The 13,108-nt window shown below is 36.4% G+C and overlaps 1 protein-coding gene across 1 annotated transcript in view; it reads right to left on the bottom strand.

The window, feature by feature from the left end:
• Positions 1 to 2,138: 2,138 nt before the first annotated feature.
• Positions 2,139 to 13,108, bottom strand: part of LOC150092851 (serine/threonine-protein kinase BRSK2-like) — a 174,800-nt gene continuing 163,830 nt past the window's right edge. The window contains exons 17-19 of the mRNA XM_090414299.1: positions 12,792 to 12,915; positions 10,321 to 10,537; positions 2,139 to 2,515 (exon numbers count right to left, since the gene is read on the bottom strand). Of these exons, the coding sequence (XP_090270425.1) occupies positions 2,139 to 2,515; positions 10,321 to 10,537; positions 12,792 to 12,915 (718 nt within the window). The remainder of the gene's footprint in view (positions 2,516 to 10,320; positions 10,538 to 12,791; positions 12,916 to 13,108) is intronic.

Consider the following 13,108-nt stretch of genomic DNA (forward strand, 5'->3'; position numbering starts at 1 on the left):
GTAGAACCCTGAAGGTGGACAAAAAGTAATTCAACATGTGCCGATGCACATGTTGCACACTGTCTAGTTACGGTCTGAGTGAGAGATTATTTCATTTCCTTTAACATAGCTATCCTAATCTGTTGATTAAGCTTTACCGGATTTGGAGATTCACCAACGGAGACCAAGTCATTCATATCTTACCGATGCTTGTACTGCAGCTGCAAAAGCATTTGAATCAAAAATGTAATCATGAGCCCAATAAATAAAAAAATTTATTTGGAATTAAGTATAAAATGAACAGGATTACAACAGAACAATCTCTATAACAAACAATGCTCGAAATTCATTATTTTGTCGACTTCGGAATTAGCTAATCAAAGTGAAATTGGGGAAAACGTAAAACTTTTAATTACATAATGAAATCAGATCATAACTAAATAATAAAATATATTAGGCGTTGCACACAGATGCCATTATTGAATTCCAGTTGTTACCTTAATTAAATAAATATGTCAGACAATTTGAATTATTGCAACAGGTATATGATTATTGACCAGTACAGTCAACGATCACCAGGCTGAAAAAACAGTTTGTATGCAGATTATGATCGCATCTGATGACATTTGAAGAATTACCGCACATCCACTGAATTTACCATTTTCATAATACTAATGAAAATGTAGGAAGTAGGTAGCGCTGTACTCATTCAGTTTAATGCGTTCTTGTTTCTAATTTTGAGGTTATATACGTAATTATCTGTGGAAAATGGGAGGGAGGGAGGGGTTGTCGCTTTCACATAATTGCAATACACATCAACTGCATGATATTTATGTAGAAAGTGGGGAACAAGAGAGAGGGAGAGAAAGAGAAAGATATGAGCTGAAGCGCAAGTGTATCACCCTACTGCTTTAGAGGACTCTTGAGCAACATACAAAACAAAACTCCGAACAATATCGAATGTTATAAACATGTGACCCTGAAAAATATATTTATTTCTCTCGCTCTCTCTTTCCTTAAATGTTGAATAAATATCGCCCCCACTAGTTACTTCCACCCTTTATAAGACACAAACAAAAATATTTCTAAATTATCTATTAGTTTCTAACTAATCCTCTAAAAGAATGCTTTAATAGGAAGCACTTTTCAGGACAACAGCTTCTCATACTTGTGTTGTGTTGTTGGCGTTCTTTAACTTGGTTTTACATCAACATGGCCACATGGGCATTTCCTTGAGTTAAAACATCCCAAGGCAAGATACACAACAACAACAAAAGTTTTCATAATTCGTTCCATTGCTAAATTGTTAGGAATAAACAAACACCGTATAGATACACACCTTTAGACTAAATGAATCTTTGTATAACCCGTCGATATAGTTCTTAAATGTGAATATAGTTGTCACACTCGACAAGACAGCCTGGAAAATTCTTAATTCTAAGTGACAAGGTGCAATGGTATTATTTTGGGACTAATTAGCTAATTTATTCCTACAAGTCTCACTACTAGAAGATTGTGTTTGTTGACATCAGAGAAGCACACGTACTTTTTTTCCCCCGGTATGTGTATATGTTCTGTTATAAAACGAAACGTTTAGCCTATTGAAGCTCAATTCAATATTTGAAGGATTTACCTTTACTGAAGTAGATAGCGTCTGAAACATTTGACGCAAACCCATGCGTAATATTCCCATTTTGATAATGACAAGACCAATGGCAACTATGATATATGTACAAATGACAACTCTTAACTCAACGTGATGAACAAATATCCGGAAGGACAAATTCTTCCCTTTATCTTATCGTAAGACTGCTGCTCCTGGATATATACAGGAGTAGGTAAATATGAGAAAGTTTCGTGAAATATTGAGTTCCAACAATAAAACTTCAGTTTTTCTCTCCTCCAGGGCTATGTATGTGGAGGAAATGCCATTGAATGATGATGATGATGATGTTGTTAGCATTAAAATTAATGCAGCGCTCCGTCCAGTAATAGTCGCTTATCCCACATTTTAAGCTTCCAAAAGAATTCGTAGAATTCCTCTGCGGATAAACGAGAAAAACAGTTTGTTCCGGCTTGCAAGTGAGTCAGAACTGTATTCTGGGCACCGGGTGTATTCCAGACTAAGCAAAGTATGTAGAACAATAATACCATCAGCATCAAAGTTTGTCCTTGGAACTTTTTAAGTCGTAGCTCATTCTTCTACCATTCAGAAGGGGTCTGGCATCCTCTCTATCCCTCCGATGGGTCACCATCTTCGATTCCCTTTCGAAAATATCTGCGGTTGCATCCTGGTCCGATTTGCAACGAGACATCACTGCAGCTGCTGCTGCTGACGAGGTTGCCACAGCGACGGCCATATCATCAGCGACCTGGTGACGGGAGGGTGTTGGTGATAGGCTCTCTGAGCCACATGAAGAACTTTCACTCAGCTCGGTTGTGGGTCGTCGACTGATACGTGGAGAATGGTTAGGACGGCGGCCGAGAATTTGGGCTTGAATATGTTCACAGATTCGTTTAAACCTACGGATCGGTCCTGTAAGAAAAAAAAAAATGAATATATATACAGAAATGTGAATCTATAAAATAAATGCAAGAAAACTGGGCACAAAAAATCATTTACGGTATAATTTTTATAATCCTAGAGAAATTATATAATCTAGTTCTTTTGTATTTTAAGAAAAATTTTAGAACACTTTGGTGAAAGTGTAGGGTGACCATAAATTAACTTTCCCTCTTTGGAGGTATCTATAGCTAAAACTAATACACGGAATGAGACCGCATTTTATATTGAGACTTTCAAAGGCACGGGGAGATGAATTCCACAAAAAAAAAAAAAAAAAAAAGATTTAGTACCAAAAGTCGCCAATAGGGGAAATTTTGGTGCTGGCGGAGCCGAAAGCAGTCAAATATTTGCAGTAAACGCAAGGATTATGCAAATTGCGTACGTGACAGCAGCGCCACCAATTCCACTTAAAAAGGGATTGGGAACGTTCAGGCAGTTATTCGAATGACTGATGAATTGTGCTCAATATGCGTCCTACCTTGCCTCAGTGTGCTTTATTTGTTAAGTTGTTTTACCTTAAACAACTTAACATCGTGAGCAATGCCGTAGTGTATGTAGTCCAGGGGACCCTAATTGTGATGAATACATTATTTCCTGTGAATTCAATCACTACATTAATTTCTTTGCCTCTCGCAAGTTGTTGTTTTAGTTTAATTATTATTATTCTTATTGATAATAAGAATCATTGTAACGCGCCACATATCGAGCTGGAATGAGTGACGCGACTGTCGCTTACGCCATCGAAATGTTATTATTCCATTTTATCTGCCTTTAATGTAATTATCCGCTTGTTTTCGGCGCCGATAGAGGACATTTTGGCTCCGCTAGAGCCAAAATGTCCTCTATCGGCGTCTTTTAATACTAAATCTTTTTTTCGCGGAAATCATCTCCTCATGCCTCCAAAAGTCTCAATATAAAATTTGGTGTCATTCCGTTTATTGGTTTTAGATACAGATGCCTCCAAAGAGGGAAAGTTATTTTATGGCTGCCCTGTATCTTCTCTTTACCCTCCAAAAAACTTAACTGAAACTATCGTGTAATACTTTCATATACGGATTCTCAAAGCTGTCGTGAGTTCTTTTTTTCACATGCTGCTATTACCTTAAAAGATATTACCAATCAATGTAATTAAACTATATTGGTTATCGAAACTGAAGTGAACAAATTAAAAATAAAGCAACCTTAAAATATCGTTTGGCCACAAGATATCTATCCCTCCCTGACGTTACCAATGCAGCGTATATGCAAAATAATTGACCACGTGTTCCAGGCAACTATTTAACAATGCTTCTAGTCAGTAATCGTCAAAAGTGTTGATCCCAATGCGAAAAATAAATGATCTTTCGATAAAAGGCTTATTCCCGCCTGGCTAAAATTACCATTTTGAAAACAACAGAGCTGACTGGTTTCTCAAAAGGTGACATATCTTTGGTGTTTAATCAGGAAAAAAGTAACTCAGGACCACTGATGAATACATTGTCAAACAAGTTCTGCCATCTCATGGTTCGTAATGAGATGGCAGTACTTGTTTCACTTCTTTCACTACACTATTTCAGACAATAACATATCCTAAACGAATATGTTATTGTCTGAAATAATGTGGGTACTACAGTCCACTTTCATGAATTTGCACAAAAACATGATCTTCCGGAAGCAAAAGCCAGTGCCAGAGATCGACTAACTCGTGACCCGGTAGAAGAAAGGCTTAGAAAAAGTTGCACAGGCCTAACATTGTAACAATAATGATGATGATGATGATAACAATAAAGAGATATGAGAATATAGGATTTAAAATATCGTGCAGAAAATTAGAACGGAATAAAAAAAACCAAAACAGCGCAAGTACATTCAGTTCTTATTAAGATAGAATGATGCGCATATCGAACACAAAATCATGAATGAAAAGATAATAATATATATTATAGTGATTTATTATTATTTCATATCTAAACAAATAAATAAATGTATACCTATTTATACGCAGCTATACCTGTAACGTTGTGAAATGGCGTTCAGTGGTTCCATACCGCTAGAGCGTTGGAAGAAAGACAGTTCGATTCTAGTCCCTGACTATAGAAAGGTTTTGTAACATTTTTTTCAGTTGGTTCCCGAGTTAGTTTGTTTCTGACACAGAAAAGGTTCTTTTTTTGTTGTAGGCTACAATAATGTAGCCATCGAAATGCCGTTATTACCTGAGCAGGACTGTTTACACACTAGATCAAATTCGTTCGTTTCACGCAAAAAGCATTAAATTTGTATTGGTGATAACAAGATGGGTTCAGGTCAGTTCTCTCTAACAGGAAACCCCATTTGAGTTTAATTTTCCAAAACTCAAAATTTTATGCATCGAAATTACCAGAGAATGAAATGTCTTGACTGTCATCGCGATTTACACGATTATACACGATTCATAACTTTTCCACAGCATAAATAAATGTATAAATAAAATACTGTTTGGATATTAGTAGCCAGCACGGGGTTATAACTCCTGAATGTAATAGCTAGGGAAAAAAAATAACAGGAAAGCTAGGAAGGAAAGCCTTCCTAGCTTTGCTGTCAATATCATAATTTTGTGTACCTGATTAGTTACCTGTGGAGACTGAACTGCCTACTCAGTCTCCAGAAGTTAGATAGAACTAAAACGGCCTTTCCCACTCCCTATAAGGAAATAAAAGGAGTTATCCGATTTTTTTTATTTTTTTTCTTGAAGGGATACCTTTTTTATATTTTTATTATTTTTTTATTTTTACAATTATTGCGAATGACTGTCTCACGTTTCGGCTTGCAAATCGAAAGTTTGACAAGATTGCAACAACCGGATCGCAACAGTCCTGTTGTTATTGTTGGAGTTATTGTTTGCGTATTAAAGTCCAGGATACCAGTATTGGCATTTAGATCTGAGATGAGGTATTCAATCAGAAATTACTACTTCTTAGCCGAGTGCGGACACTCTGCGAAGTTAGTCCGCACTCGGACTAACTTCCATGTCTGTAGGTATGTGTGGCCACGGTCTAGCTTGCTTATTTTGAGGGTGAAAAATCAGAGATTCCCGGAGAAAATTCCTCTACTTCATATGAGGTCGGCTAACTCACCTTTAGTCTAAAAGACATGATAGAGTGACATGAAAGACATGAGACGTGATAGAGTGGAATTGAGCCCCAGGCCTTACTGACCAAAGCGCTTGTCTATACCGACTGAACTACAAATGCTCCGCAGACAGTCGTGATCAATCATTACCAAGAGCCTTCGTAGCTCAGTCGATATTGACGAAGCCCTTCGTCAATATCGAACCCAGGTCGGACAGACCTGGGTTCGATTCCCGTCCATGACGTGAGGAACCTTTATCTGGTTTCTTTTGACTAAAGGTAAGTCAGCCGGTCTCATACGAATGTAGAGGGTTTTTTCACCCGGAAACCTGGGTTTTTCGACCGTCAAAACAGACAAACCGGCCCGTGAACACATGGATCTACAGTCATAAAATACATACATAATCCCTAGGAGGGCTTAATCATTAATCTTAAATACATACTTAATCATTAGGAGGGCTCAACTACTCCTAAAGGACGGCTAAGGAAAGGGGAAAGGACCCCACACGAATAAAATAAAATAAAAAATACTATACCGATGTGTGCTAACGGTGACCACAGACGCTATCTATTATTCAGGGAATTTTTGCACGTAATGAAAACAGCTAAATCGATTCTATGGCTATTAATAGGAAGAGGAAAAGGTTTTTTTTCTCTTTTTTATGTTAAGCCCACGATGGTTTGTAAACCTCTCATTAACTTTTTTTTTTTTAAGTACCATGGGTGGGTCACATCAGAATTCAATAAACAGGGCGATGATCTGAGAGAAGGGCGATGGAAACAGTTTGCCACCTAAAGACGTTTGCAAACATCCATGACATCATGGGAAGCGAACCCAGAGATGTTTGTCTAAGAGCGAAGAATATGTCCACTCGGAAAGCCAGGCCAGCTGCTTATGGATAAGTACCTTCTTTTTTATCTTTAAACAATTTGGATGGCTGTTCTGTGTAAAAAAATGGAAGCCTATTTGCCATAGTTTATAATTATTTTTCGGCAAATCGTTCAACGCCAGTAACAATATATCTCAAGTAAGGTCTTTGAACATACTGAATTTGTTATGCAAACTCTTGTTGATGAACTGCCACATTGTAATTTATCTCTCCAAATAACTGCATCATCAGCTTACTTCCATTGAATTTGAAATAGAAATGTAACATCCCCGTTTACGGCACTTTTGACTTATTTCTGTGATAAGACATATTGCTAGCATTAGCGTTTATAATCTTCTTAAATCCTAAGCAAGGAGCTTGCTGATTATAATATTATGGTTTTTTGTTTTGTTTAGTATTGTCTTTTTATTAATGGCATTTAAATTTTAAAGAAAACAATATTTTGGCGGAAAGTTTTCAGTTCCACTGATTATAAATTTCTTGATGAACAATCAATAACAGCCATTCCTATTGGATATGTTTCTTCACTTTAATAAAGTGGGAGTTCTGAACGATCAGTATCTTCAATAAGCCACTGTTCCCAAACAGCCTTATTTTCAGAATTATTTCCTAATATTACTGTTTCCAAAGAACTGCTAGAAACACACATGAGTATTCCACATTCAGGTTAATGGAGTATCCAATAATGAGGTTTCTGCTGAAATCCTCCTCCAAAACAGGTCATTATCATTCGTAAAAAGAACATTTGCACCTTTCTGAGCAGAAACAAGCACTAGATGAGGTATTATTTCATTGCAACTTTCATTAGAAATGTATGCCACAGCAAACAGCGTAGTTGACATCCAGCGGATATTTAAGACTGACACAGAATTTCCTAGAGATTTTGGTGGCCTGATAGTTTTCACTTCTTCCAGATTAGGTTTATACTGTGTAAAAGAACCATCTTTCTTTCCCACAACTAACTGTTTGCCTTTAGGACTCCAACAAACTGCTGTTGCTCCAGTATGAGAAGGAGGTTTTGCAGTATTCTTCACACCACTGTCACTAATTTCATAAATTCCAGCACTTCCATCACAACGGAAAAAAGCTAATACTGATATTATTATAGGATTCCATACTAAATCAGTCACTTTTGCAGTGGAAGACAGAGAGAGACTTGTAAAAGGATGGGCTTTTTCCTTCTTGTCAGCAAATGAACAAATATCATACAATTGAACAGTACTGAGGCCATTCTGCGAAACTACTGCTGCTAAAATTAGTTCATCTGCATTAAGGGTCAGCAGTGATGGAGAAGTTAACTGTACTTTCTGGAATGGAAAATCTGCTTCCACACGAGTGTTATCTTTATCAGCATCCAAATTTAGAACATCATCTAATTTAAGTACTTCAAATCCATGTTCAATTCCAATGAATATAAGACCAAACCTAGAAGAAGCTGCTAGAAGATTAGTTATATCAGATGGCAAAGTACCTTCTTTTATAACTTTCAGCCTTCTCAATTGTCGAAAACAAAAATCATTTACTTCACGTGAACTTGGAGCATCTTCTTCCATTTTCAACCTGAATCATAAAATAGCTACTTGATATGCACGCAAATTAAACTCAAAATATGACATGCCTCCTATATGATCTCAAACGTAAACATTCAATAAAGATCAACTTGACTGGATCATTCATTTCTTAATTTTTTTAAATTCATTTCTTAATTCTGGATCTTGAGCCTGTGTAGCTCAGTGGATGTGGCGTTTGCCAACCACGGCGCTTGGCCGCACGAAGGAAGACTTGGTTTCGAGTCTAGTCGGCGACTAGAGGAAATTTTTCTAAGCCTTTTTTCGACCGGTTCCCGAGTTAGTCGATGTCTGGCACGGGCAAGCAGGTTTTTCCTTCCGGAAACTCGGGTTTTTCGTCCTGTAAACCCAAGAAAATCGACCGTAGAAACCGCATTATTTCAGACATTAAATATATTGTGTTAGGGTTAAGGACCACGAGATGGCGGCACATTTGAGCCGTCTCTCTTCACTGAGTACCGCTTAATTAGTGATAGCCTTGGGCCATCTATCTCTGATTGGTACCAGTGGAGATTGAACTGCCCACTCAGTCTCCAAAAGTTAGATAGGGCTAAATGGCCTCGCCTACTTCCCGTATACGGGAATAAAAAGGCGTTAGCTGATTTTTTTTTTTTTTTTAATTCTGGATCCAGTCGATTTGATCTTTATTGAATGTTTACGTTTGAGATCATATAGTAGACATGTCATATTTTGAGTTTAATTTGCGTGCATATCAAGTAGCTATTTTATGATTCAGGTTGAAAATGGAAGACGATGCTCCAAGTTCACGTGAAGTAAATGATTTTTGTTTTCGACAATTGAGAAGGCTGAAAGTTATAAAAGAAGGTACTTTGCCATCTGATATAACTAATCTTCTAGCAGCTTCTTCTAGGTTTGGTCTTATATTCATTGGAATTGAACATGGATTTGAAGTACTTAAATTAGATGATGTTCTAAATTTGGATGCAGATAAAGATAACACTCGTGTGGAAGCAGAAGATTTTCCATTCCAGAAAGTACAGTTAACTTCTTCTCCATCACTGCTGACCCTTAATGCAGATGAACTAATTTTAGCAGTAGTAGTTTCGCAGAATGGCCTCAGTACTGTTCAATTGTATGATATTTGTTCATTTGCTGACAAGAAGGAAACAGCCCATCCTTTTACAAGTCTCTCTCTGTCTTCCACTGCAAAAGTGACTGAATTAGTATGGAATCCTATAATAATATCAGTATTAGCTTTTTTCCTTAGTGATGGAAGTGCTAGAATTTACGAAATTAGTGACAGTGGTGTGAAGAATACTGCAAAACTTCCTTCTCATACTGCAGCAACAGCAGTTTGTTGGAGTCCTAAAGGCAAACAGTTAGTTGTGGGAAAGAAAAATGGTTCTTTTACACAGTATAAACCTAATATGGAAGAAGTGAAAACTATCAGGCCACCAAAATCTCTAGGAAATTCTGTGTCAGTCTTAAATATCCGCTGGATGTCAACATTTCTAATGAAAGTTGCAATGAAATAATACCTCATCTAGTGCTTGTTTCTGCTCAGAAAGGTTCAAATGTTCTTTTTACGAATAATAATGACATCTGTTTTGGAGGAGGGTTTCAGCAGAAATCTCATTATTGGATGCTCCATCAACCTGAATGGGGAATACTCATGTGCGTTTCTAGCAGTTCTTTGGGATCAACAATGTTAGGAAATAATTCTGAAAATAAGACTGTTTGGGAACAGTGGCTTCTTGAAGTGGCTTCGTGAGAACTCCCACTTTAAAAAAGTGAAGAAACATATCCAATAGGAATGGCTGTTATTTATTGTTCATCAAAAAAAAACAATATTTTATTTTAACTTTTTTTGTGTTATAGTTCCAAAAAATAATTAAATATCTTTTTTGTGGTTTCATTACTTTTGTTTCGATTCTTTAGCGAATGATGCTTCTCTTCACAGATTGAACTGCATCAATCATTTATGGCTACTAGAAAAAAACGTAAGTAGTGGCCTTACAACAGAATTTTTTAAAAAAAAGCATTGTTGATAACAAATATTTCTTTTAGTTTTGTATTTTTAATATGTAACGATGTGTATTGATAATCTCTTGAGGTGAAATCTTAAGGTGAAATAACACATTTTTCATTAGTTTACACGTCCCTGCTTCAATGAATGCTATATATATATATATGGCAAGTTGAATTCATTCAATTTTAAATTATAGACAAACAAGATAAACAAATAATATGTTAATTCAAAATGGTCTTACCAGATATTAGAGTAAAACTGATACAGTAAACAGCAGGCTTATCTCCACTGCCTCTCCTTTCCACTCCACTGATAGGTCCATCGGTAGTACCTCCACTGACTAGTGTGATGTCCACATGAAAGCGAACATTTCGTTGGAACATTGTTGGGCCTCCAGGCCTTTTGTACTCGACGCGGAAAGACATAGGTGACACGACACTATGGCACAGGTCAGCAATCTACGCAAATGAACAAAGGTGAATAACATGAAAAATTTATCTGCATAGTCGAGTCCCATATTATAATCCATTAAATGCGATTTACGTAGAAATACAGGAAACCTCACTTAACGCGATTAATTAGTCCATCAATTAATGCACGCTAAGCGAAATCAGGTTAAGCGAATACACAGTAAACAATAGAAATAATTATAATTCCTCTATCGGTTAGCATAAATTTGAAAAAATACAGTATAGCTATATTACAGGATAAAAATCGATTGTGTAAATATTTATTTAATGTCCAAACATTTGACTGAGCTACTTTTTTTTATAAAAAAATTAAGTAAAGATATTTGAATCGTGCTCGACTTTTTCATCTTGTCATGCAATTTGTGATAGCTGGCGATCGCTTTATGAAGACTTCGAAGCTTGGTTCCATATCAGGATCAGCATCAAACAAAACTTCCTTAGCAAACTCAATGTGATTGAAAACTAGCTCAAGTTCTTTTGCAGTTCGCTTCTTAGTCGTAACATTATCTTCTTGTTCGCACTCCTTATCGTCTTCTTCATATGCACGCTGCTCTTCTAGTTGAAGGATATCATTCTCGCTTAAATGTTCTGAAATGGAATCGAGCAAGTTTCCCACTTCTCATCCAGTTCATTAAATCCAAGTTCTTTTCCAATTGTTCTGATTTCTTCAATAATGTTAGATGTAGGATTTTGCACTGCCTCCTAATAAAAACATAAGACAATCTTTAGATAATTTGTATCCTGGTTGAGATATTTCAGTTTTAGATAGGAAAGTTTTTGTTGGCATACACTTCCAAAAGAGACCAATTTCGTCGTGGTTGAATATTTTCCGATCCTCATAATCACTTCTTGAATTATCCTTTGCAATTCTTCAGGAAACTTGGCTGCAGAATCTCTATCAGCACTAGAAGATTCTCCAGTTATTCGTACGTTATGTGCAGTTCGATTTTTAAAACGGTCAAACCCATCCTAAACTCGAAGTAAAGCTTTCACATTCCTTTTGAAATTTGGTCTCTTTCAATGAGTTAAAATATTGAGAGCTATTGCCTGTATATTCCGTGTACTAAGAGGTATTCTTTTTTGCTCATAATCCTCAATCCAGAGTGATAGAAGATGCTTCATCTCGATCATTAAATGTCTTTTATTTCGAATGATCTGCATGTTTAAAGAAGCAGTAGCAACTTTTCCTTGTTCTTTGTATTCTTTGCTCTTATTTAATATAGTCCAAACTGTAGACTCGCTGTATCTCATGTCTCGCATAATCATTGTATTACTAGCGCCACTTTCATATCTCTTAATGACTTCCAGCTTTTTCACTTGCTGCAGATTGGCTACAAAAATTTCGCATTAAGTAAAAATCGCGTTAACTGATTAATCACTCGCTGAAAGCGGGAAATAGTGTCATTTCACTCAATACCGCTAACTCATTATCGCGCATATCGAATTCACGTTAAGAGAGGTTTCCTGTATTTTCTAATAATCATAATCACTGATTGTTTACAGGCATTAAGGACCACACACACACACACACACACACACACACACACACACACACACACACACACACACACACACACACACACACACACACACACACACACACACACACACACACACACACACACACACACACACACAAACTGCGCGTATGTCTATGCACTTTCCATGCGCGTGATATTTTCAAGCACATGGAAAGGCACTTCTTGTAGAATGGAAACAGCGAAAACAGGGTCATTTTTTCAAAGCGACTTGGACAGGTGAGATATTGGAAATTTTTGTTTTTAAAACATAGGTTTTCACAAGTGGTGCAATTCTAGAGTGTATGGAGAAGAGAGATGGACAGAGGTGCATCCCACATAACCCATGATTTACAGTTGTGAATTTCATATCTTCAACTGGCTATAAAGTGAGTAAAGTAGTACAAAGCTTTTGGCTACAGGGAATGGTGTTGGAACTCGATTCTGTTTCACTGAAACAAAATTTAGTTTCAATTCGTCACGCAATCGAAGAATATTTTTAAATATTTTCAACCAAAGTTAAGTCAGCTGATTTCAGATACAGGTTGTTTTTTCCTGTCTCAAAACAGAAACAAAGTGAAACTTAAATCATCCAGTGAGCACTTGCTACTGACAGAAATAATATATTAATATCATTTTCTTATTTAGTTTTAGCATTTATTGTAAACAACCTAATCATCAAATTTAGATCAATTAATACTTTCAGAGAGACAGAGAAAACTTACAGAAAGGAAGGCATGAATGAGGTCAGCCTTTACTGAGCTCAGTGGGCGGTCTTTCACTAGAACCACATGTGTTTCATCCCTCTCGCTGGTCATCAAACTTCCGAACCAAGATCTTTTAGTTAGTCTACAATATAAAAAATATTAAACTGGAATTCGAAACGGAATATATGATGAATAGTGTTTAAAATGCTTCTTTTACTATTACTAAAATATAAAATAATCAGTAAAATATTATAATATGAACAACTTCGCACTTTTCTAATTTTCGGAGTGATACTAAACTGTTATAATAAAACCATTTTGCTGAATCCTTCATG

The sequence above is a fragment of the Typopeltis vanoorti genome, chromosome 25 (assembly GCF_054136105.1).
Source record: "Typopeltis vanoorti isolate ZY-2024b chromosome 25, IOZ_Tvanoo_1.0, whole genome shotgun sequence".
Classification (NCBI taxonomy): Eukaryota; Metazoa; Arthropoda; class Arachnida; order Uropygi; family Thelyphonidae; genus Typopeltis; species Typopeltis vanoorti.